Source organism: Cololabis saira, chromosome 2 (genome assembly GCF_033807715.1).
Source record: "Cololabis saira isolate AMF1-May2022 chromosome 2, fColSai1.1, whole genome shotgun sequence".
Taxonomy (NCBI): Eukaryota; Metazoa; Chordata; class Actinopteri; order Beloniformes; family Belonidae; genus Cololabis; species Cololabis saira.
Genome location: NC_084588.1, coordinates 56552041 through 56577340, shown reverse-complemented (window position 1 = coordinate 56577340; position 25300 = coordinate 56552041). Strand labels below are relative to the sequence as shown.

At 44.5% G+C, this 25300-nt stretch overlaps 1 protein-coding gene across 1 annotated transcript in view; it reads right to left on the bottom strand.

Annotated features, from left to right (window-relative positions):
* Positions 1 to 25300, bottom strand: part of LOC133456870 (NACHT, LRR and PYD domains-containing protein 12-like) — a 102625-nt gene that overhangs the window by 34841 nt on the left and 42484 nt on the right. The window contains exons 6-7 of the mRNA XM_061735548.1: positions 10029 to 10205; positions 2206 to 2382 (exon numbers count right to left, since the gene is read on the bottom strand). Of these exons, the coding sequence (XP_061591532.1) occupies positions 2206 to 2382; positions 10029 to 10205 (354 nt within the window). The remainder of the gene's footprint in view (positions 1 to 2205; positions 2383 to 10028; positions 10206 to 25300) is intronic.

Here is a 25300-nt window from a genome sequence, read left to right as displayed (position 1 = left end):
TGGGTGGTGTCATCAGACTCTGTATGGAGTCATTGACCTTCATTGGCCTGAATTAGCCCCGCCCCTTCTTGTGATTGGTTGTCCCTTTTTTCTGCTAGAACTTTTGAATGGTTTGACATAGGAAGTCGTGGGTGGTGTCATTTCTGATATGCTTATGGGGGGCGGCGGCCGTGAGTGCGAGGGCCCGTTCATCGCTGCTTGCAGCTTTAATTATTGATTATTATTGTCGTTTTTCTGATTAAATTAAAGCCTTCTTTCCCCCTAAACGTGGCCCAAAAGTCACCAAATTTTGCATCAAGCCAGACCTGGTGAAAAATTTGATATTTAATGGTTTGCATTAATGGTCGTGGCCTAAGGGCTCAACAGCGCCCCCTAGAAAACTTTGTGCCTCAAGCCCCACAATACGCGTACATGCATGAAAATTGGTACACACCTGTATCATGGCGCAACTTGAAGAAAAGTCTCCTGGCGCCATGGCCGAAACCCAACAGGAAGACGGCCATTTTGAATTAATCGTGTCATTTTGGCACAATTTATGCCATTTCTTTTGCAGTTAATGCGGCCTGAACCGTAACGTGCACTCAAGTGTGTTATACATCAAAATGTGTGTCTCTATCCTGCGACTACACGCTTTACTTTTCTCTTTTCTCTCATTACCGTGGCGACGATCGACACAAAAAATGCGCCAACCCTTCTTCTGATTGGTCGATATCTGATAGTTCCTACTTTCTGCCATAACTTTTAAATGGTTTGATATAAAGATTTGTGGGTGGTTTCATCCACTAAATGTCCAGTTCTGAAGAATCTACATGCAAGTCATACAAGCTTCCACTGCAGCCTGAACGTGCTCAAGGGTGGAGGACTTTTCATCACTGCTTGCAGCTTTATTTTTATTTATTTATTTTTTATCCCCGATTTTTTACCCATTTCATACCTAAGTAACAGTCCTGGGCATTGTTCCCCTCTGCCAACCCAGGGAGGGCCCTGCACTGAGCTCAGGTCTCCTCCTTAACCTGAGGAGTGAGCAGCATCTTTTCACCAGACAGGGTGGGGTTTCTCCAGCCGGACGTAGCGCGTGGAAGGATCACGTTATTCCGGCTGGATCCCCCCATGTGTTTCCCCGGCTGGCCAGAGGGGGCAGTAGAGCCAGAGGGGACAGTAGAACCAGAGGGGGCAGTAGAACCAGAGGAACCAGAGGGGACAGTAGAACCAGAGGGGACAGTAGAACCAGAGGGGACAGTAGAACCAGAGGAACCAGAGGGGGCAGTAGAACCAGAGGGGACAGTAGAACCAGAGGGGGCAGTAGAACCAGAGGGGGCAGTAGAACCAGAGGGGACAGTAGAACCAGAGGAACCAGAGGGGGCAGTAGAACCAGAGGGGACAGTAGAACCAGAGGGGACAGTAGAACCAGAGGGGGCAGTAGAACCAGAGGGGGCAGTAGAACCAGAGGGGACAGTAGAACCAGAGGGGGCAGTAGAACCAGAGGAACCAGAGGGGGCAGTAGAACCAGAGGGGACAGTAGAACCAGAGGAACCAGAGGGGGCAGTAGAACCAGAGGGGACAGTAGAACCAGAGGGGACAGTAGAACCAGAGGGGGCAGTAGAACCAGAGGGGACAGTAGAACCAGAGGGGACAGTAGAACCAGAGGAACCAGAGGGGGCAGTAGAACCAGAGGGGACAGTAGAACCAGAGGGGACAGTAGAACCAGAGGGGGCAGTAGAACCAGAGGGGGCAGTAGAACCAGAGGGGGAAATTTAACGGTAGTCAATGGAAGCCAACGTTGGTTTGACTGATTTCATCCACATTAAGTTATTCAGTAAATAAGATCTACAGCTCATATGTTGGAGGACTACACATTCAGTCTGTCCACTGTTGTCCGTCAGACTCTCTAAGTTTATTAACATCTGGATGACATTTCTGAACGTATTAGCTGTAAAGTTAATTCATGTTTGTTCAGATGTTTTATTCCAGGTTCAGACACATCTCTGGTTCTTCATTTGTTCCTGTCTGACGCATTCACATGTTTAGTTTTATGTAATAAATCAGAAGAGGAAGTTTAAGATGAAACTAAAGCAGAGAAGAAGAACTCAGAGCAGTCAGATGGTCAGTGTGGATCAGTAGAAGATCAGCCTTATGTCTGCAGGTTAGTGTCAACACAACTTTCACATCATATTCATCTGAACACACAACTAAAACATGTCTGACCTCAGAGTCTCCAGTCTGCAGTCTGGACTCTCCAGAAATCCACACAGATGTTTCACTCCTGAATCCTGCAGCTCCTTGTTCTCACTCAGGTCCAGAAGTTTCAGATGGGAGGGGTTGGACTTCAGAGCTGAGACCAGAGAAGAACAGCTGATCTCTGACAACCTGCAGTCCACCAATCTGAATAAAGAATAAAAGGTGTGAGCTGAACCACCAGTATGCAGGTTCCAACAGTCCAACAGAACCAGTGAAAAAGATCTTCATCAATATTCATGACATCATGCTGCTGCTCCAATAAAGACGTAGTGACTTCAACTCTTCAACTCTGCAGCTCCACCAGTGGATCCATCCATACAAACTCATGTTGTGCAGCCAAATCATTCACGTTTCCGCGCAAAGAAACATGTCAGGAGGAATTCTGGGACAAACGTCAACTCATTAATTTGTATGAAGAGAAAATTAAGCATTTGTTTGAATGTCAGAGACACAAAAACATGAAGAACGGATGTCTAATATTTCATGTAGTAAAACTAGTTTCAAGTAATTCAATAATTTCAATAAGCCTCGTGCCCCCTCTGAATATTTGCTCTGGCGCCGACCCTGTCTCTAACTCCAACTCGTCAAATTTCATTTTGCGCTTGCGACTATCCTGCTTTCCATCCAGACTCTCCATGGAGCAAAGTTTTGTCGCAATCCGTAAGACGCGCAACACCTCATTTAAATACTGAGGTTTGCACCTGTTATCAATTGCGCACGCAATCTTAGTTGATCACCCGCAAAAACACACAACAACAGCACGCGCAAACTTTTTCAGTGCACACGCAATTTAGTACTCTTTATTTAGGATCTTAGTAAATCGGGCCCTTAGTGTTTGCAGAGGAGCAGGGCTGGACTCGTTACCATGGAGATTTTTGGTGTGCAGCTAACCTGGTCTGGACCAGAATAACAAGCAGAACTTCTTCATCCTGCTGCTCCGTCTGATCAGTCAGCTGTCACTCTGATCAATCATTCATTTCATCAATACTTATTCATCATTTCTGTGTGATTGTTTCCTCATTTTCATCATCAACATTTACAGCGTTGGACCACCACCCATGTGATTATGATGTCACGTGTGATTATGAATTCATGTGTGATTATGGACTCATGGGGTGATGTGGCAGGGTGGAGAGGATGATGGGACACACGCACCTGTGTCCCATCCACCTGAGTGGCTGCCGCTCTCCACCCTGCCTGCCTTATAAGACAGAGCTGGACAGCAGCAAGGGGTCGGAGTCGGCTGCAGAGGTGGAGGCGGATCAGCAGGGCGCCGGGGTGGAGGAGGCGGTCCCGGGGGCGGACCAGCAGGACGGCGTGACGGCGGAGTCGGCTGCGGAGGCGGAGTCGCCATTGACGGCGGGTCCCGCGGAGACGGGGCCGGACCAGCGGCCAGAGCAGGGCGTCAAGGAGAAGGCAGTCCTGGACGCACCAGCTCCAGAACGGGGCTGCGCCATGGAGGAGGCGGTCCCGGAGGCACACTGGCAGCTGGCGCGGGGCCGCGTCACGGAGGAGGTCCTGGATGCACCGTTTGGCCCGAGGCCACCATGGGCCTAGCCCCGAGAGCGGCTTCCACGGCGGTCGGGCCGACGCCGGGGACGACCCCCCCGACCGTTCCGCTGGTCGGGCCGGCGCCGAGGGCGGCCTCCCGACCAGGAAGGCCCGGGGGGGTTCCGGGCTTCCTCTCCCGCTCCGAGGGGGCGGGGGGGGTAGTAGGCTCGGCTGGACAGACCCTGGCGCGAGATTGGCGTTGGGGGTGTGTGGAAGGGTGGAGAGGATGATGGGACACACGCACCTGTGTCCCATATGCATGGCTGCCGCTCTCCACCCTGACTGCCTTATAAGACAGAGCTGGACAGCAGCAAGGGGTCGGAGAAGCTGCTGATGCTGTGGGAGAAGGTGCTTCTGCATGTGTGTGGCGGTGATCTGGGTGATTTGCGTGAATAAAAGGGTCTGCACTAAACTCCGTGTCCTCTCCATCCTGTCGGTCGGGCCCCCGTGGCACTCACACTGCTACAGGTGATTATGAATTCATGAAATGTGTGATTATGTGAACAGTCAGGCTTTGACAAAATGACCAGGCCGGATTTTGGGCCTTCGACCGAAGCCAGCTCTAAAGTTTTTTTTATGACCCCTGCTGCATGGTCTCAGAACGAAGGGAGCAATGGAAATTTCCACAGCTCAACCGGGGGTCTGTGGTCCCCTGAGGGGCGGACTGTAATTTACAGTAGATCCGCCTCCAAGGACTGTGGGACGTCAGAGAACCCTTAAATACCGGCGGCTCCCCAAAAAAGAACGCTCTTCTCTTTTTCTGTATCTAGCCTTCAGGTTTGGGGCCCCAGCTCCAGTTTTCCAATTTGTTTTTCCTTTTTCATTTTTGCCCGTCCTTTTTGCTCCCGCGTGCAATGACCCGTTGAGTGGTCTCCAGTCCCGACTTTGGCCCGTCACAATTCCGCTCTTGCACGCGGACAGTGACTCTTTGCTTCCAACCAGCGCCGCATCTGCACCGTGCGTCCTGTCCAGCTTGATCCGCCCCGTGCCCTCGCTGCGGTAAAGGATTTCCCCCAGAGCATCCCGGCGCAGGGATTTGGGCCACCGGCCACAAAGACGAGCCGTTGGGGGTCGCCAGAGGTGGTATACAGGTTCGCCCGGTCCTGCAATGCCGCTTGTGTTCCTTTTTCCAGAGTCGGACGGAGTGAGACTGGAGCCGTCCGGTCCGCTCAGAAGCGCAGACCACGCTTGACGTGCCTGAGAGCTCTAAACCCCCCCCCCCCCCCCTCCTTTTGAAGACGCTGCCTCTTCCATTGGTCCGATTCCAAGTAAGAGGCTATTAGCGTCTGGGCAGACTTAGTTTAAGGCAGGGGTTCTTAACCTTTCTGACCTTGGGGCCCAATCTTTTCAGTACAGAGTGGCCCGGGGCCCGTTAAATATTAACACTGTATAGCAGGGGTATTCAACTAAAACTTTAAGAGGTCTATTTAGAGAAAATTTACTCAAGCGAAGGTCCAGAACATCATTATATACATATACATATACATATATATATATATATATATATATATATATATATATATATATATATATATATATATATATATATATTCAAGTAGCCTCATAGTTGTGTCAACATCTGCATCTGACTGTTATATTAAAAAAGTACATATTTGCCAATCAACATGTGTAACTTGAATTAAACATATTTTTTTCTCTTAAAAATAAAATAGATTTTATTTTATTTTTCAAATGGTATCTTATTTTATTTCTTTACCAGCAGTTTGAATTTCCCCTTTTCTTTGTTAATTGTCTCAACACATTTTTATAATAAATTAATATAAACACATCTTAACAATTGAACAGTTTTGCAGTTTTTCTTTCTTCCCCTGTTAAAATCTTATGATCCCACTTTCTGTGGTTCAGTGAGAGAACTGAGCTCTAACTTCTCCTGTCAGGACTTTAAATCTGGGCTGGATAGTGTCAGATTGGTGAGCCTGGAACGATATTTAGTTTTAATTATGTTCATTGTGGAGAAAGCTGCTTCACAGCTGTATGTGGACCCAAACATGTTTTAAGATGGTCAGCTTATTTCCTGTGACTTCAGTTCAGTTCAGACTGGATATGTTTGATGAAAAACTTTTGCACTTTGAACGCCACGGTCTCTGAAGGTATGAGACACTGGTTTTGTCCCAGTGGGAAGACTGAACTAGGATGAATCTGTCCGGGTTGAACTTTCCCTTTTTTAGGCTTCTCATCTCTGTAAGAGTCAATCTAATTACTGTATTTTGACGACCATGCGGCGCCGTGTGGAAAGACGCACCCTCAGTTTTGATATTTAAAAATAGAGCGGGAACAAAACTTATTTTGATTTTGCTTTAAGTTATTTACATTAATAAGTTGTCAGGACTCAGTGTGTCGGGTTTCATCCGAGCCTGATCAGCTGCGACGGGCACAGCCCGCACCGCAGCTCTCTGGTCGCGCTGCAGCAGTTACTTTCCAAACGCTTTTGCGAGCCCGAACAGTCCAGTCCAGCAGACACGACAGCCCACGCATCTACATCTACCATCCTTCAGCAGTAATGACGGAGCCGCCCGAGCGGCACCGACCTCCCCGGCCGCGGGGACGCGTCGGGATCACACTGAGGTCGCTTGCTCTGGCCACAGACCCAAGTAATCGATCCCTGATCCTGGCGGATCTAAACCTACTCTGTGCAAAATGAAGGATTTTCTCTGTAAATACACACAATTTCTCTTACTATTACACGTACAGCTAGCTGAGTGTCTTCTCCTCATTTGGTCGGGAGTTGCTATGCAGTCCCGCGGCCCTCGCGGCCCACACGTACAAAACGGAATTCTTTTTGCGGCCCACTAGATGGCGCTCGCGGCCCACACTTGGGCCGCGGCCCTATGGTTAAGAATCACTGGTTTAAGGTATTTTGCGTTGCTTTTGATTATGTTTATTGGGTTTCATATATTGTGTGACACGTTGATTGTACTGTTTACACCTGTCACGTGAACTTTCACCACTGAGTGATCGAACCGCGGCTCCCGGTTGAATCTCAGAGCGGACGGGTGATCTCAACCCCCTGACTCGACTCCCGAGTGAGACCCGTGGAACGATCCATCTAATCGGCCGTTAGAGCTCACACCTGTTTGATTTCTCTGGCTGCGGATGTGATCACTGGAGTGTGCACTGTTTGGTGAACAATGCTGCACTTTCATCCCGAATAATACCGCTTCGGACGGAAGCCTGACTAAGACCATTCAAAGACTTTGCGCATTAAATGCTAAAATGAAGGAACATTCAGGGGTAAATACTTCCATGTGGGAGAATTGGCTGAACGTGTTTCGGACGCTATAAAACCGTGGTAGCCTCGGCGCTCACATCCATAGCGGTGTTTGCGGCTATCCTCACACTGTGTGGCTGTTGTTGCATTCCGAGTCTCCTCAACAGGTTGATCGTGACGGCCCTTGGGCCCCAACCGCCAGCATCACTACAGGAGACATACCCCCTGCTGGCCACAGATTCCTTGACGACGGACAACGAAGATGACAACGAAGGAGAAAAGGATGACGACATGGACGACTACCCGCATCTGCCGGACCTGTTCCCTGATCCCGGCACTTATGGAGAAGATGAACATTGATAATCTCTGATTGTAAATGACTACAGCAGAAATGAACTCCTAGTTGAAAATCTTCTTAGAAGACTAGGTTTTGATATGAAGTATGAGGTGTTGTATAAGCATGCATGATAAACAGGAGGGAAATGTTGGAATTGTTGTAAATAAGTAGTAAGTTATCATGCTCGCTATTAACAGAACATATGTGTGGCAGGGTGGAGGAGCAGCCACTCAGTTGATTGGGCACAGGTGTGCCCAATCAACCTCTCCACCCTGCCTGCCTTCATAAGAGGTGGCTGCACAGCTGCAAGAGGTCTGCTGGGAGAAGGTTCTGCTGGTGCATGTGTGGCGGTGTGATTGAATAAAGGAGTTCCTGCACTAAACCCTGTGTCCTCTGTCCTGTCGGTCGCCCCCAGTGGCAAGGAGCTTGCTACACTGGCGCCCAACGTGGGGCCCGACAGGATGGAGGCACTGGCACAGGTGATGGCAGACCTGGCGGCCCTGATCCAGAGCCAGGCGGAGTGGCAGACCGCAGCGCTGGAGACGCTGGCAGCGCAGCAGCCGGCAGGGTGGGGTCGCCCACATTTACTTTATTCATTTTTAATAATTGTTAAAGGATAATTATTAATAACTTTTGATAACTGAACAGCACTACTTGTTGCACAACAACAGATAAATTACAATTCAGCATCATCTTCATCATCTTACAGGCTCCACATAGATGAGAATTAGAAAGTTGATGACAGCTTTATTTCACTTTTCTTACTTCAACACACGTGTATTTATATTTAGTTTTACACTCTGAAAACCATAAAAATACATTATTTGTTGCACCTTATGTCTTGCTGTCACCTGGATGAAATGATCTTAACAGACTTATTCAAATATGATATTAAAAACCTAGAAAGAGATGTTTTCCATGTTCAGAGTTTTATATCTGGTAAACTTGTATTTGTTGAAATGAAATTTATCCATAATTTTTATGGACAGGATTTCTAGGCGCAGCCAGGGGCCGGAGGGGATCCGGTTTGGGAACCACAGGATTTCATCTCTGCTTTTTGCAGATGATGTTGTCCTGTTGGCTTCATCGGACTGGGACCTCCAGCATGTGCTGGGGCGGTTTGCGGCCGAGTGCGACGCGGCAGGGATGAGAATCAGCACCTCCAAGACCGAGGCCATGGTTCTCGACCGGAAAAGGGTGGCATGCCTTCTCCGGGTGGGTGGGGAAGTCCTGCCTCAGGTGGAGGAGTTCAAGTATCTCGGGATCTTGTTCACGAGTGAGGGAACGATGGAGCGGGAGATTGACAGACGGATCGGTGCAGCGTCCGCAGTTATGCGGTCGATGTACTGGACCATCGTGGTGAAGAAGGAGCTGAGTCGAAAGGAGAAGCTCTCGATTTACCGGTCAATCTACGCCCCTACCCTCACCTATGGTCATGAACTTTGGGTAGCGACCGGTAGAGAGGAGTTTCCTCCCTTAGAGATGTGTTTCCTCCCTTAGAGATGAGTTTCCTCTGCAGGGTGGCTGGACGCTCCCTTAGAGATGAGTTTCCTCCCTTAGAGATGAGTTTCCTCCCTTAGAGATGAGTTTCCTCCCTTAGAGATGAGTTTCCTCCCTTAGAGATGAGTTTCCTCCCTTACAGATGAGTTTCCTCCCTTAGAGATGAGTTTCCTCCCTTAGAGATAGGGTGAGGAGTTCGGTCACCCGGGAGGAGCTCGGAGTCGAGCCGCTGCTCCTCCACATTGAGAGGAGTCAGCTGAGGTGGCTTGGGCATCTGTACCGGATGCCTCCTGGACGCCTCCCTAGGGAGGTGTTCCAGGCATGTCCCTCCTCCCTAGGGAGGTGTTCCAGGCATGTCCCTCCGGGAGGAGACCCCGGGGAAGACCCAGGACACGCTGGAGAGACTATGTCTTTCGGCTGGCCTGGGAACGTCTCGGAGTCCCCCCGGAAGAGCTGGAGGAAGAGCTGGAGGAAGAGATGGAGGAAGTGTCTGGGGTGAAGGAAGTCTGGGCATCTCTGCTGAGGCTGCTGCCCCCACGGAACGGACAAGCAGAAGAAGATGAGTGAGTGAGTGAGAAATTTAATGCTAGTCAAAGAAAGCCAACGTTGGTTTGACTGATTTCATCCACAGTAAGAAGTTATTCAGTAAATGAGCTCTACAGCTCATATGTTGGGTGACTACACATTCAGTCTGTCCACTGTTGTCTGTCAGACTCTCTGAGTTTATTAACAGCGTCTGGAGGACATTTCTGAATGTATCAGCTGTTTAAGCTCCTCGTACGTTTTCATTAGAAGCTGTTGTTCACTTGGTGAAACATCAGCGACACTCGTCCTCCATTTGTGAACCAGGACGTCTGGGACCGACCTCACGGTCTGCTTAAGACAGATGTCAACGTGCATGTACCAGGATTAGTTCAACCTGGCTTCACATAGCTGCACCTCCTCATCCTGGATCATCTTGAGATGTCAAGCCTTTCTCACACATCCTGGACTTATTCTTTCTACTTTCATGCAACAAACCTCCGAACTGTCCCAGAAAAACTACACCAAGATGATCAGCCATGAAACTAATCCAACCGCGATCAGTAGAAGATCTGCCTGATGTCTGCAGTTTAGAGTCAACACAACTTTCACATCAGATTCATCTGAACACACAACTAAAACATGTCTGACCTCAGATACTCCAGTCTGCAGTCTGGACTCTCCAGAAATCCACTCAGATGTTTCACTCCTGAATCCTGCAGGTCGTCGTTCCTGCTCAGGTCCAGAAGTTTCAGATGGGAGGGGTTGGACTTCAGAGCTGGGCCCAGAGAAGAACAGCTGATCTCTGACAACCAGCAGTTCTCCAACCTGAAAAAAAAGTAAAACATGTTCGAGTCTCATCAGAGAAGTGTTTCTTCAAATATCAACTTTGTCATCAGGTCCATGTGGGTCACCACCGTATCTGGACTTTATAAAACAGGTTTTACAGTTTTGTTACATCCATGATGTGGGTTCCTGGTTGTTCCTCTGACATGTTCACCTTTACTGAACATCCTGAGCTTTTCTGGTCCAAGTCTGACACTAGATTAAGATTAAAACACCAACATACACACCAATCCTTCTGATTAGTGTTGATGTTCAAATATTGTTCAAAGCAGCATTTTAGAGATCAGAGGCTGATCTAGCAACAATTATTAACACCAGAATGGATCTGTGGAGAACTGCTGGACTTTATATCATGTGTCCAGTTTTATATCATTTATGCAAGATTCCTGAGGTTTTCATCATAATGATCCTTCTATGTTATAAAGAGTTAAATTATGTTTTCTGAGAGCAGAACATATTAAAATACTTTACTTTTAGTAATGTGCCATTTATAATTTGACATAACTTGCAAACACCTAATAATTCTGTTAAAACTGAGTTTATCAGTTAATATCTTACATTTAGTTAAAGATAAGAATGATTGAATTATGTATATTTATCAGACCAATTCAACAAATTCTGAAGTCTGTGTGAAACTATGGGCAGAAATATGTGCCACTAGAAAGTGAATTTGAATAATTAGGCTCGAGCACTGAAGATGCGAGGACCCTATTGTATCTGTGATGTTTATTATTATGGGCATGCCAAGTAGTCGCATGACCATATTGCAATCGTCCAGAATGGCCCAAAGGGCAATGTTGCTAGCATTTTGCTAACAAGCTAAAGTTGCAAAAGTCCCAGTGCGCACCAGCGGGTGTACAGCATGACCCCGCTCTGATATGGAAAAGAAAAATCCCCTAAAAGTAAAACACGGCCAGAAAAACCTGAAAAATGACGGCGATATATTAGTATACAGAAAAGGTTTCCCTTTTCTTATTATGGGCGTGCCAAGTAGTGGCATGGCCATATTGCAATTGTCCAGAATGGCCCAAATGGCAATGTTGCTAGCATTTTGCTAACAAGCTAAAGTCGCAAAAGTCCCACTGCGCACCAGCGGGTGTACAGCATGACCCCGCTCTGATGTGGAAAAGAAAAATCCCCCAAAAGTAAAACACGGCCCGAAAAACCTGAAAAATGAAGGCGATATATTAGTATACAGAAAGGTTTCCCTTTTTTTATTATTATGGGCATGCCAAGTAATGGCATCACCATATTGCAATCGTCCAGAATGGCCCAAAGGGCAATGTTGCTAGCATTTTGCTAACAAGCTAAAGTCGCAAAAGTCCCATGTCACACCAGTGGGTGTACAGAATGACCCCGCTCGGATGTGGAAAAAAAAAATCCACAAAAAATAAAACACGCCCGAAAAAATGAGGAAAAACATGAAAATGAAGGCGATATATTAGTATACAGAAAAGGTTTCCCTTTTCTTATTATTAGTGCCACGGCTGCGCCACGAGGCACAACTCCTCCATAGCTCAGCAATATTGCGGAGCTATGGAGGAGTATCTTAATATTGCTCAGGCTTATTATTAGTGCCACGGCTGCCACACGAGGCACGACTCCTCCAGAGCTGGATGCTAGCTCTGAAGGAGGAGTGCCTCGTGCTCTTAATATTGCTCAGGCTTATTATTTATTTATTCCATATTCTTCCGTATAAACTTCGGCGCGTAACTAGTCCCGCAGCTTGGAGAAAACGCGAAAAGTAAAAACGTAGAAACGTGCGCCTTAATTGGGAATCGATTGGTATGACTTTTATTAGCGATTGGTGTGCACGTTTTTGCGCAACGTGCAGAAACGTGCGCTTTTTGCCCCATCCGGAACGCATTGCGAGAAGTTTGGGGCCTCACCACTCGCACACCGTTACTCGAAAAATTCTGAACCGATGTAGAAAGTTGTAGGCCCTGAATTTAACTACAGTCCTCTGGATTTTCAGAGCGATGGCACAAATAGTTTTTGCACGAAGTGCAAAAACATTTCCAAATTTCCAAACTAATGGGGAGATCATTTGCCCATGTATTCCTATGGCGCCATTCAAAGCGGATGGGAAAATGTCGAGAAAAAAGACAAAATTCACCTTTTTTCTGAGTCACATATCTTTCTCATACTTGCACGTAGAACTGTCATTCAAACTTCAAAACGGAGGAAAACTTCTCTTCTCTCTCAAAACCTGAAACTGTTTTTTCCTAAAATGTACACTTTTCAAGATATGAGCCCTCAAGCGAGGACTGGAAATCACTTTTTTGTCAAATCTAGAGGGTAGGTTCTAATTGTTTAGAGTGAGGAAACATTCAAAAAATGAACATAATTTTTATTTGTAACTCGAGCCCACGGCCAAACTGTAAAAGCTAGAAAGATAATTTTTGGTCAGAATGTAGACATAGATGTTGAGATTCAAATAATGTGACTTTGACAGGCGTGGTGTGCACAAAACTTGAACGGGGGGGCCAACAGACATGCCATTTCCTGCCACGGTCTCCATTGACTGCAATGTCAAAAAAAGTTTTCTTCAAAAAAACATTTTTGTTTTCAAACTGCCGTTACTAACACATTTTAAGGAATATCTGAATGAAAATAAGATTGACAGAATCTGCTGGGTTCTCTGTCTCTCATAATGTTTTCGTTTTTCTGCTAAGAGCTACGGTTTGATAACAAGGTGGAGTTATTTGAGGCTTGTCTAAACCGAAAATCTATCTGAGTCATTCCCGCTCCATCTGTATATAAAGTAGTAGGCTTCTGAAGGATCTAGAATCTTCTCTGTTCTGATGAGTCATCCCTGGGTCATGTGACCAAGAACTTGTCCCATGACCCAGTCAGTACAGGCTTCATATACTTTACCTGGAAAATGGAGAAATCTGAACCCTGACCTTTTGACCTTAGATGACCCCCAGTCCTGCTGGGAACAGGTTAATGGTATATATATGTATATATATATATATATATATATATATATATATATATATATATATATATATATATATATATATATATATATATATATATATATATATACTGGGAATGAATGAATGAATGAATGAATGAATGAATGAATGAATGAATGAATGAATGAATGAATGAATGAATGAATGAATGAAGCTGGTAATTGTAACCCAGGTAGCCATGGTTACCACTCCTGTCTGTTCCTGACAGTCAAAGCTTTTAGTGATGTCACATCCCCCTCCACTTCCTCCTCAGTCCACTTCCTGCCAGCTAAATGTTTGGTGTGTTTAAGCAGTGTTAGCAGTGTTAGGTGTGCTGCCCAGCTGTGTGCCTAAGAGATATCATTCCTATTCAGCGGTGAGTTTTACTCAAACTATAGTCATTGGTTTGGTCGATTGGTTAATATTGAGGTTGATACAAAAAAGCTATGTTTGAAAGCTAATGTTCGAAAGCTATGTTTGAAGGCTAATGGTTGAATGTTCACCAGGCCACAATGCCTGAACAATGAGCTTGTATATCTGATGGCTTGAGCTGTTTTTATTTTGAGTTGATTTATAACTTTTGGTTTGTTTTGAAATGATTATTTGAGCTCATGAAGTAATTGATTTTGGAAAAATATTGTGATTTAAAAACATTTAAAGAGCAATTTGAAAGCATTTAAAAAGCATTTAAAAGCATTTAAAATGATCTAAAAGCATGCTAAAAGAATTGAAAAAGAATTGTTTGATTTATGAATGATTGAATTGTTGCAACAAATACTGATTTTTGGTTCGTTTCACCTGGCCTTTCAGGCCAGGTTTTTTGTGTTAGTTGGTGAGCTTTCCCCAGTCCTGGAACTGAACCTGAGATCGAGCCTGGACTCTCCTCCCACAGTCCCCATCATGTGTGGTAGGCTTGTGCCTTCTCCCCAATAGGGAGAACCCCCCCCAGTCCAAACCCCAGTCCCAACCTCTGCCCAAGCCCCAGTCCAAACCCCAGTCCCAATCCCAAATCCTTAAGTCTGAACTGACTGACTGAACTGAACATTGAACAAAGTAATTGGAAGGATTTTGTCAAACCACTAGTGCATGCATACAACTGCACCAGGAATGATGTCACCGGATTCACGCTTTACGAACTTATGTTCGGACGTCAACCGAGACTCCCCATTGATTTAGCTTTTGGACTGCCTGTTACAGACAACCAAACTACTTCTCATTCTCAATATGTTCAAGATCTCAAATCTCACCTGGAGGAAAGCTATAAAATAGCGACTGGAAATGCAGAGAGAGTCATGCAAAGAAACAAAGCCAGATTTGACAAGCATGTCACTGCCTCTGAATTATCTGTTGGAGATCGTGTTTTGGTCAGAAATGTACGCTTAAGAGGGAAACACAAACTAGCAGACAAATGGGAATCTGACGTGTACATCGTTGTTAAAAGAGCTGGTACTCTTCCTGTTTACACCGTCAGACCTGAGAACAAGGACAAGCCTTCTCGAACATTACACAGGGATCTTCTACTCCCTTGTGGGTACTTACCTGCACCTGTAATATCTCAACCGAAGAAACAGCCACTCAGACCAAAACCACTCCCACAACCAGATAATCCTACCAACTCAGAAGACCTATCAGATGAAGAGGAAACCATCCCATCTCGCTGGTACAATTCTGAACCTCCTAAATTCACAACAGTAATTCACGTTCCAAACCCATCTCTCATGGTTCCAACACCCATGGAGAGCATATCCTCTGGTGCAGTACCAGAGGATGCTCCTCTGAACATATCCAACTTACCTGATTCCAACTCACCTGATGTCAATGACAACCCTGAAAACTCATACTTACCTGACGACCCTGAAACCCAAGAAAACGTACCTTTACCTGGAACACCAGAACTAAGTTCTGACTCTGATCATGAAGACATAACCCAATCCCCGGACGCACCACTTACCTCGGATTCTTCAATCTCGGACAATAGTGACGACCTCCCCGTGGTTGAGGTCAGGCGTTCATCTAGAGCCTCAAAACCACCAGACCGATTACATTATTCAAAACCTGGGCAATCAGATGCGGCAAAATCATTATTTCATGGGTTAACTACTGCATTAGCATATGCCTTGACAGGCCCAGGTGTTCCTAAATGCGAACAGTGTTCTACGTAATGTACTGATCAATCGACCAAAACCAGTTGACACTAAGCTACTAACATGTACAGGGAAGTACCTGAGAAAAGGGGGGGAAAGTGTAACCCAGGTAGCCATGGTTACCACTCCTGTCTGTTCCTGACAGTCAAAGCTTTTAGTGATGTCACATCCCCCTTCACTTCCTCCTCAGTCCACTTCCTGCCAGCTAAATGTTTGGTGTGTTTAAGCAGTGTTAGCAGTGTTAGGTGTGCTGCCCAGCTGTGTGCCTAAGAGATATCATTCCTATTCAGCGGTGAGTTTTACTCAAACTATAGTCATTGGTTTGGTCGATTGGTTAATATTGAGGTTGATACAAAAAAGCTATGTTTGAAAGCTAATGTTCGAAAGCTATGTTTGAAGGCTAATGGTTAAATGTTCACCAGGCCACAATGCCTGAACAATGAGCTTGTATATCTGATGGCTTGAGCTGTTTTTATTTTGAGTTGATTTATAACTTTTGGTTTGTTTTGAAATGATTATTTGAGCTCATGAAGTAATTGATTTTGGAAAAATATTGTGATTTAAAAACATTTAAAGAGCAATTTGAAAGCATTTGAAAAGCATTTAAAATTATCTAAAAGCATGCTAAAAGAATTTGAAAAGAAGAATTGTTTGATTTATGAATGATTGAATTGTTGCAACAAAATACTGATTTTTGGTTCGTTTCACCTGGCCTTTCAGGCCAGGTTTTTTGTGTTAGATGGTGAGCTTTCCCCAGTCCTGGAACTGAACCTGAGATCGAGCCTGGACTCTCCTCCCACAGTCCCCATCATGTGTGGTAGGCTCGTGCCTTCTCCCCAATAGGGAGAACCCCCCAGTCCAAACCCCAGTCCCAACCTCTGCCCAAGCCCCAGTCCAAACCCCAGTCCCAATCCCAAATCCTTAAGTCTGAACTGACTGACTGAACTGAACATTGAACATTGAACAACTTAAAGGGCCCCAGTTTGTTATTTTCAATATTAATGCAAATGTGTTTTTTGTTTGTTTGTTTAAATATTAATATGCATATTCAACTTGAAACGTTTCTGCCTCTGGTTGGTCATTCACACTATACACATTGAGCTCAGCAGCCGAACCTGGTTTTTCTAAATATTTTCACTAATTCTCATTAATGGTCAATTAGCCTATCAATTAAGTCGTTATCCATTGCGCTTGCTACAGCTTGGTGAGCTAGCCAGGAGCTCAACAAGTGTGAATACCTTTGATTTTTTTGGTTCATTTGCATATTTTCATGTCAAAATGGAGTTTGTTAAACTTGGGGTTAATTTAGCCAATTCAGTGCTTGTCAAAAGTGACACAAACACATCAGAGACAGATCGCAAACTTCTTGACATTTTAACAACAACCTTTGGGCCTATTGAAAGGGTTGAAGACCCTCTGGATACTAAACACAAAAACCTGGTCGTTGAGTTTGAAGATGACTCCGCCCTAATCACTTCAGAGTCACTGTTACCAATGGTGCAAGAAATGGAGGATGAAGGAGTTGTCTATAATATAACATCTCTTGCAAATGAGTACACAGCTATTGTGGGTGGTACACACACTGAAAAATATCTCAAACAAATTACTGATGTAGCCATGTCTACTGGCAAGAGTTTTGAGAGCGTGTTAAAGGACATGCTCACTCATATGAGCAAGGAACTGAAAGAATCCAGTGAGGAGGAAGTGACTGCTGTTCTCAAAGTTGAAAAGGAGGAGAAATAGGAAATGAAAACACAGGAAATGGAAACACAAGACGTGTTACCAGAACAGTTTCCCTCTCAGCTGATGATTTGAATCCCCCTGAAGTACAGACAGTTGTGGTGGAACATATTTTGAGGAAAGAGGATTTCACTTCTCATTCAATGTCCCCACTCAAACTTCGGGCTTTCTCTGGGAAACCAGAGAAACCCAGTAACGAAACAGACTATGAGACCTGGCGTTCTCAAATCGATATATTGCTCGCAGACCCTAGCATGTCTGCCATGAATGTCACGAGGCGCATCTTCTTGAGCTTGCTGTCTCCTGCAGCCGAGGTAATTAAAGGTCTTGGACCTGAAGCTGTACCTGCTACATATTTACAGGTTCTTGACGCAGCCTTTGCTCCTGTTCAGGATGGAGACGAGCTTTTCGCTCAATTCTTGACTACTTATCAAAATCAAGATGAAAAATACTCCGCCTATCTACAGCGTCTACAACTTACCTTGAATACTGTAGTGAAAAGAGGCGGAGTTCAGTCTGCTGAAGCAGAGAAACATCTCATCCGACAATTTAGTCGTGGATGCCTGGAAAATGCAGTAATAACAAATCTGCTTGAACAGAAAAAGGAACACCATCCTTCCTTTTCAGAGCTACTGGTCTTGCTGCGCACTGAGGAAGACAGACATCTGGCAAAAGAAACACGCATGAAAAAACAATCAAGTACATCCAAGAAACATGTTCACTTGAGCTCACACAGTGCATGTGCCTGTGGTGCAACATCAGAACATGACGGCAATGCAATTAAAGATCTCCAGAAGCAAATGAATGAACTGCAGAATCAATTGACATCACTGCTTTTGCAGAAAAAAACAAAAGCCACATCATCAAAGGCTAAACCATCTGCTTATGCTGTGCCCCAGTCCTCTACCAGACCAAGGCCTTGGTACTGTTTCAAGTGTGGTGAGGACGGTCACATCATTACATTCTGCAGTAATGCAGCCAATCCCACTTTGGTGACGGAAAAGAAAAAGCAACTACAACAGACATGGGACATGAAGAACAAAACGAATAAATCAAACTGAAAGCAGTCTCTGTGGAGGGACAACCAGAGGCTGCAGTGAACCAATGTCCCGTGAATTGTAAACAATCACAACCCACTTCTCATATCTGCAAATTACCAAAAGGACTCATCGGTACCAAAAGCACAGCACAAGTGTTCATCAAAGGAACACAATTCAACTGTCTATTAGATACAGGATCTCAGTTGACAACGGTCCCCCATTCCTTTTATTCCAGTTTCCTTTCTGACCAAGAAATCAAACCACTGGTTGAATTACTGGAAGTTGAGGGGGCTAATGGTCAGAGTGTGCCTTACATGGGCTACATCGAACTTGATGTTACTTTTCCTGCTGAGTTCCTTGGCACGTCCATAGACATACACACTCTTGCTTTGGTGGTACCTGATGTCCAATCAATGCAGTCCTTGGTTCTTATTGGCACGAACACACTTGATGTTCTCTATGAGAGAAGTCTGGAAGACAATCTGCCAATGAATCATTCACTCCCATATGGGTACAGAGCGGTACTGAAGATTCTTGAGCTGAGATACAACCAATCCAATCATGGTGTAATCAGACTCCACGGCAAGAATCCCCAAACCATTCCTCCAAGAGGAACAGTGGTTCTGGAAGGAACATCTGCCAATTGCTTTTTGCAAAACGCTGTTATTGAGCATCCATGCTCATTCTCTTTACCTGGCAGCTTGATTGTTCAAGCATGCTTGGTTGACTGTTCTAAACATCAACCCTGTCAGTTGCCTGTCATTGTGAGCAATGAATCTGATCATGATGTTATCATCCCTGCCAGATCTCCTATTGCACAAATGAGTGCAATCAACACCGTCATTATAAAAGAGCAAATTGCATCTGATTCAGTGCATTCTTCATCTCAGTCACTGAACTTCAACTTCGGTGACTCACCTCTCTCATCTGGATGGAGAGAGCGCATTACAGCAAAGCTTAGCAGCATCCCAGAAGTCTTTGCTAAACATGACCTTGACTTTGGCAAAACTGATAAAGTTACTCACCGAATCAAACTTTCAGATGAAACTCCATTCAAGCAGAGGCCAAGACCCATCCATCCTCAAGATGTTGATGCTGTTCGCACACATCTGCAGGAACTCTTTGAAAGCGGAATGATCCGTGAATCTGAATCACCCTTTGCATCACCCATCGTGGTGGTAAGGAAGAAAAATTGCACTGTACGACTTTGCATTGATTACAGGAAGTTGAACTTACAGACCATCAAGGATGCTTATGCCTTGCCAAAACTTGAAGATGCCTTCACAGCCCTCTCTGGCTCTGAATGGTTCTCGGTACTCGACCTAAAATCAGGTTATTACCAAATTGAAATGGAGGAAGCAGATAAAGTAAAAACTGCCTTTGTATGTCCCTTGGGATTTTGGGAATGGAATCGCATGCCCCAAGGAGTAACGAATGCACCGAGCACTTTTCAAAGGCTAATGGAGAAATGCATGGGAGAAATGAACTTGAAGGAGGTCCTTGTCTTCATTGATGATTTAATCATCTTTGCACCTACCTTGGAAGAACATGAAGCAAGGCTAATGAAAGTGCTCAACCGGCTGAAAGAGTTTGGTCTCAAACTCTGTTGAAAAATGCAAGTTTTTTCAAACATCTGTGAAATACTTGGGACATGTAGTTTCACGCAATGGCGTTGAGACTGATCCAGACAAGATTAAAGCACTCACTACCTGGCCAGTACCCAAAACCTTGAAGGAACTCAGATCCTATCTTGGATTTGCGGGGTACTACAGAAGATACATAAAAGGCTATTCTGTTATTGTCAAACCCCTCCATGATCTCACGTCTGGCTACCCGCCATCCCAGAAAAAGTTCAGAGCAACAATAAACCAGAACAATATTTGAATCCCAAAGAGCACTTTGGAAACCGTTGGACACCTGCTTGTCAGGAGGCTTATGACACTGTAATTCAGAAACTCACTACTGCTCCAGTTCTAGCTTTTGCTGACTCCCAGAAACCATACCTACTACATACTGATGCCAGCTCCATTGGTCTGGGAGCTGTGCTATATCAGGAGCAGGAAGGACAGAACAGAGTCATTGCTTATGCGAGCAGAGGACTCTCTCGCAGTGAATCCCGTTATCCAGCACATTAGCTCTCAAATGGGCAGTAACTGAAAAGTTCAGTGACTATCTATATGGAAATGATTTCACAGTTGTAACGGACAGTAATCCTCTTACTTACCTCTTGACAACAGCTAAACTGGATGCAGCCAGCTACAGGTGGCTTGCCTCACTTTCCACCTATTCTTTCAAGATCCTGTATCGAGCAGGCAAGCAAGCTGCTGATGCAGATGGGCTTTCCCGCAGACCACATGGTGATCTGTTGGACGATTTCAAATCTCAAAAGGAAAGGGAGCGAATACTAAAGTTCTGGGAACATCATTTGCCTGATTCTGAACTCATTCCCATTGACCAACCCACTGTTCAAGCCATTTGTGACAGACAGCTTGTCTACAGTTCCTATCCCCCAACACAGACTCTTGTCCAATCCCTTTCCATGTCCCTTACAGCCCTCCCAGACAGTTTTACACATGACCAGCAGTTCGGATCCTCAGTCATTCCTCAACTTACAGAAACTGAGATTGCTGCAAAACAAAGAACTGACCCAGTCATACAGCATGTGATAACTCAACTGGAAAGTGGAATCACACCCCCTCCTACCTTGAGGGATGAACTTCCCGACCTGCCACTTCTTCTTAAAGAACTGAATCGTTTGGAGCTCCGGAACAACGTTCTTGTAAGAAAGAGGCAAATCGGTTCTCAATGTTCTTTCCAACTGGTCTTACCACAAGAACTGCGAAACCAAGTTCTCATTGGTCTGCATGACCGTATGGGCCATATGGGAATGGACAGGACACTTGATCTGGTCCGAACCAGATTTTATTGGCCAAGGATGTCTGCTGATGTAATCACAAAGATCAAAACCTGTGAAAGGTGTGTGAAAAGGAAATCCTTACCTGAGAAGGCTGCACCTCTTGTCAACATAAAGACAACAAGACCGCTGGAACTCGTGTGCATGGATTTCTTATCACTGGAACCAGATTGAAGGATCCAAGACATTCTTGTAATGACGGACCATTTCACAAAATATGCTGTTGCAATACCCACACCAAATCAAAAAGCCAAAACTGTTGCCAAATGTGTATGGGATAACTTTCTAATTCATTACGGAATTCCTGAAAAACTCCACAGTGATCAAGGACCAGATTTTGAATCCCGAACAATAAAGGAACTTTGCAAAGTAACAGGAATACGCAAAATCCGGACAACACCATATCACCCCAGAGGAAACCCAGTGGAACGATTCAATCGTACACTGTTGAACATGCTCGGAACTCTAACAGAACAGGACAAAAGTAATTGGAAGGATTTTGTCAAACCACTAGTGCATGCATACAACTGCACCAGGAATGATGTCACCGGATTCACGCTTTACGAACTTATGTTCGGACGTCAACCGAGACTCCCCATTGATTTAGCTTTTGGACTGCCTGTTACAGACAACCAAACTACTTCTCATTCTCAATATGTTCAAGATCTCAAATCTCACCTGGAGGAAAGCTATAAAATAGCGACTGGAAATGCAGAGAGAGTCATGCAAAGAAACAAAGCCAGATTTGACAAGCATGTCACTGCCTCTGAATTATCTGTTGGAGATCGTGTTTTGGTCAGAAATGTACGCTTAAGAGGGAAACACAAACTAGCAGACAAATGGGAATCTGACGTGTACATCGTTGTTAAAAGAGCTGGTACTCTTCCTGTTTACACCGTCAGACCTGAGAACAAGGACAAGCCTTCTCGAACATTACACAGGGATCTTCTACTCCCTTGTGGGTACTTACCTGCACCTGTAATATCTCAACCGAAGAAACAGCCACTCAGACCAAAACCACTCCCACAACCAGATAATCCTACCAACTCAGAAGACCTATCAGATGAAGAGGAAACCATCCCATCTCGCTGGTACAATTCTGAACCTCCTAAATTCACAACAGTAATTCACGTTCCAAACCCATCTCTCATGGTTCCAACACCCATGGAGAGCATATCCTCTGGTGCAGTACCAGAGGATGCTCCTCTGAACCTATCCAACTTACCTGATTCCAACTCACCTGATGTCAATGACAACCCTGAAAACTCATACTTACCTGACGACCCTGAAACCCAAGAAAACGTACCTTTACCTGGAACACCAGAACTAAGTTCTGACTCTGATCATGAAGACATAACCCAATCCCCGGACGCACCACTTACCTCGGATTCTTCAATCTCGGACAATAGTGACGACCTCCCCGTGGTTGAGGTCAGGCGTTCATCTAGAGCCTCAAAACCACCAGACCGATTACATTATTCAAAACCTGGGCAATCAGATGCGGCAAAATCATTATTTCATGGGTTAACTACTGCATTAGCATATGCCTTGACAGGCCCAGGTGTTCCTAAATGCGAACAGTGTTCTACGTAATGTACTGATCAATCGACCAAAACCAGTTGACACTAAGCTACTAACATGTACAGGGAAGTACCTGAGAAAAGGGGGGGAAAGTGTAACCCAGGTAGCCATGGTTACCACTCCTGTCTGTTCCTGACAGTCAAAGCTTTTAGTGATGTCACATCCCCCTTCACTTCCTCCTCAGTCCACTTCCTGCCAGCTAAATGTTTGGTGTGTTTAAGCAGTGTTAGCAGTGTTAGGTGTGCTGCCCAGCTGTGTGCCTAAGAGATATCATTCCTATTCAGCGGTGAGTTTTACTCAAACTATAGTCATTGGTTTGGTCGATTGGTTAATATTGAGGTTGATACAAAAAAGCTATGTTTGAAAGCTAATGTTCGAAAGCTATGTTTGAAGGCTAATGGTTGAATGTTCACCAGGCCACAATGCCTGAACAATGAGCTTGTATATCTGATGGCTTGAGCTGTTTTTATTTTGAGTTGATTTATAACTTTTGGTTTGTTTTGAAATGATTATTTGAGCTCATGAAGTAATTGATTTTGGAAAAATATTGTGATTTAAAAACATTTAAAGAGCAATTTGAAAGCATTTGAAAAGCATTTAAAAGCATTTAAAATGATCTAAAAGCATGTTAAAAGAATTTGAAAAGAAGAATTGTTTGATTTATGAATGATTGAATTGTTGCAACAAATACTGATTTTTGGTTCGTTTCACCTGGCCTTTCAGGCCAGGTTTTTTGTGTTAGATGGTGAGCTTTCCCCAGTCCTGGAACTGAACCTGAGATCGAGCCTGGACTCTCCCCCCACAGTCCCCATCATGTGTGGTAGGCTTGTGCCTTCTCCCCAATAGGGAGAACCCCCCCCAGTCCAAACCCCAGTCCCAACCTCTGCCCAAGCCCCAGTCCAAACCCCAGTCCCAATCCCAAATCCTTAAGTCTGAACTGACTGACTGAACTGAACATTGAACATTGAACAACTTAAAGGGCCCCAGTTTGTTATTTTCAATATTAATGCAAATGTATTTTTTGTTTGTTTGTTTAAATATTAATATGCATATTCAACTTGAAACGTTTCTGCCTCTGGTTGGTCATTCACACTATACACATTGAGCTCAGCAGCCGAACCTGGTTTTTCTAAATATTTTCACTAATTCTCATTAATGGTCAATTAGCCTATCAATTAAGTCGTTATCCATTGCGCTTGCTACATAATGAATGAATGAATGAATGAATGAATGAATGAATGAATGAATGAATGAATGAATGAATTAATTTAGCTGGTAATGAATTAATTAATGAATTCTGAAGCTGGGAATGAATGAAAGGATGAATGAATGGATTGATGAATGAATGCTGAAGCTGGGAATGAATGAATGAATGAATGAATGAATGAATGAATGAATGAATGAATGAATGAAAGCTGAAGCTGGAAATGAATGGATGAATGAATGAATGAATAAATAAATAAATAAATAAAAAATGAATGAATGAATGCTGGTAATGAATGAATGAATTAATGAATGCTGAAGCTGGGAATGAATGAAAGGATGGATGGATGAATGAATGAATGAATGCTGAAGCTGGGAATGAATGAATGAATTAATGAATGCTGAAGCTGGGAATGAATGAAAGGATGGATGGATGAATGAATGAATGAATGCTGAAGCTGGGAATGAATGAATGAAAGCTGAAGCTGGTAAAGAATGAATGCTGAAACTGGTGAATGAATGAATGAATGAATGAATGAATGAATGAATGAATGAATGAATGAATGAAGCTGGTAATGTAATAGTCCAATATCTTTTGAATGGTTTGACATACAGAGTCATGGGTGGTGTCATATGACTCAGTATCGAGTCCTTGACCCTCATTGGTGCAAATTAGCTCCGCCCTTTCTTCTGATTGGCCGATACGTTATAGTCCAATATCTTTTGAATGGTTTGACCTACAGAGTCATGGGTGGTGTCATATGACTCAGTATCGAGTCTGTGACCCTCATTGGTGCAAATTAGCCCCGCCCTTTCTTCTGATTGGCCAATACGTTATAGTCCAATATCTTTTGAATGGTTTGACCTACAGAGTCATGGGTGGTGTCATATGACTCAGTATCGTGTCCTTGACCTTCATTGGTGCAAATTAGCCCCGCCCCTTCTTCTGATTGGCCGATATATTATAGTCCAATATCTTTTGAATGGTTTGACATACAGTCATGGGTGGTGTCATTGGACTCTGTATCGAGTCCTTGACCCTCATTGGTGCAAATTAGCCCCGCCCCTTCTTCTGATTGGCCGATATTTTATAGTCCAATATCTTTTGAATGGTTTGACATAGAGAGTCATGGGTGGTGTCATTGGACTGTGTATCGAATCCTTGACCTTCATTGGTGCAAATTAGCCCCGCAATCATCCGGCAGTAGTCCCGTGGCACTTCAAATGAATTTTGTCTAGTTATTATTAGGGCCCGAGCACTTGCAGTGTGAAGGCCCTATTGTATTTGCAGGAATTATTAGGGCCCGAGCACCTTCAGTGCAAAGGCCCTATTGTATCTGTAGGAATTTTTTTTCTTTCTTCTGACGAAAGGAAGGCCTTTTTGCCCCCCTAAACGTGCCCAAAAAGTCACCAAATTTTGCATGCAAGTCAGGCCTTGCGAAAAATTTGATATTTAATGGTTTGCATTAATGGGCGTGGCAAAATGGCTCAACAG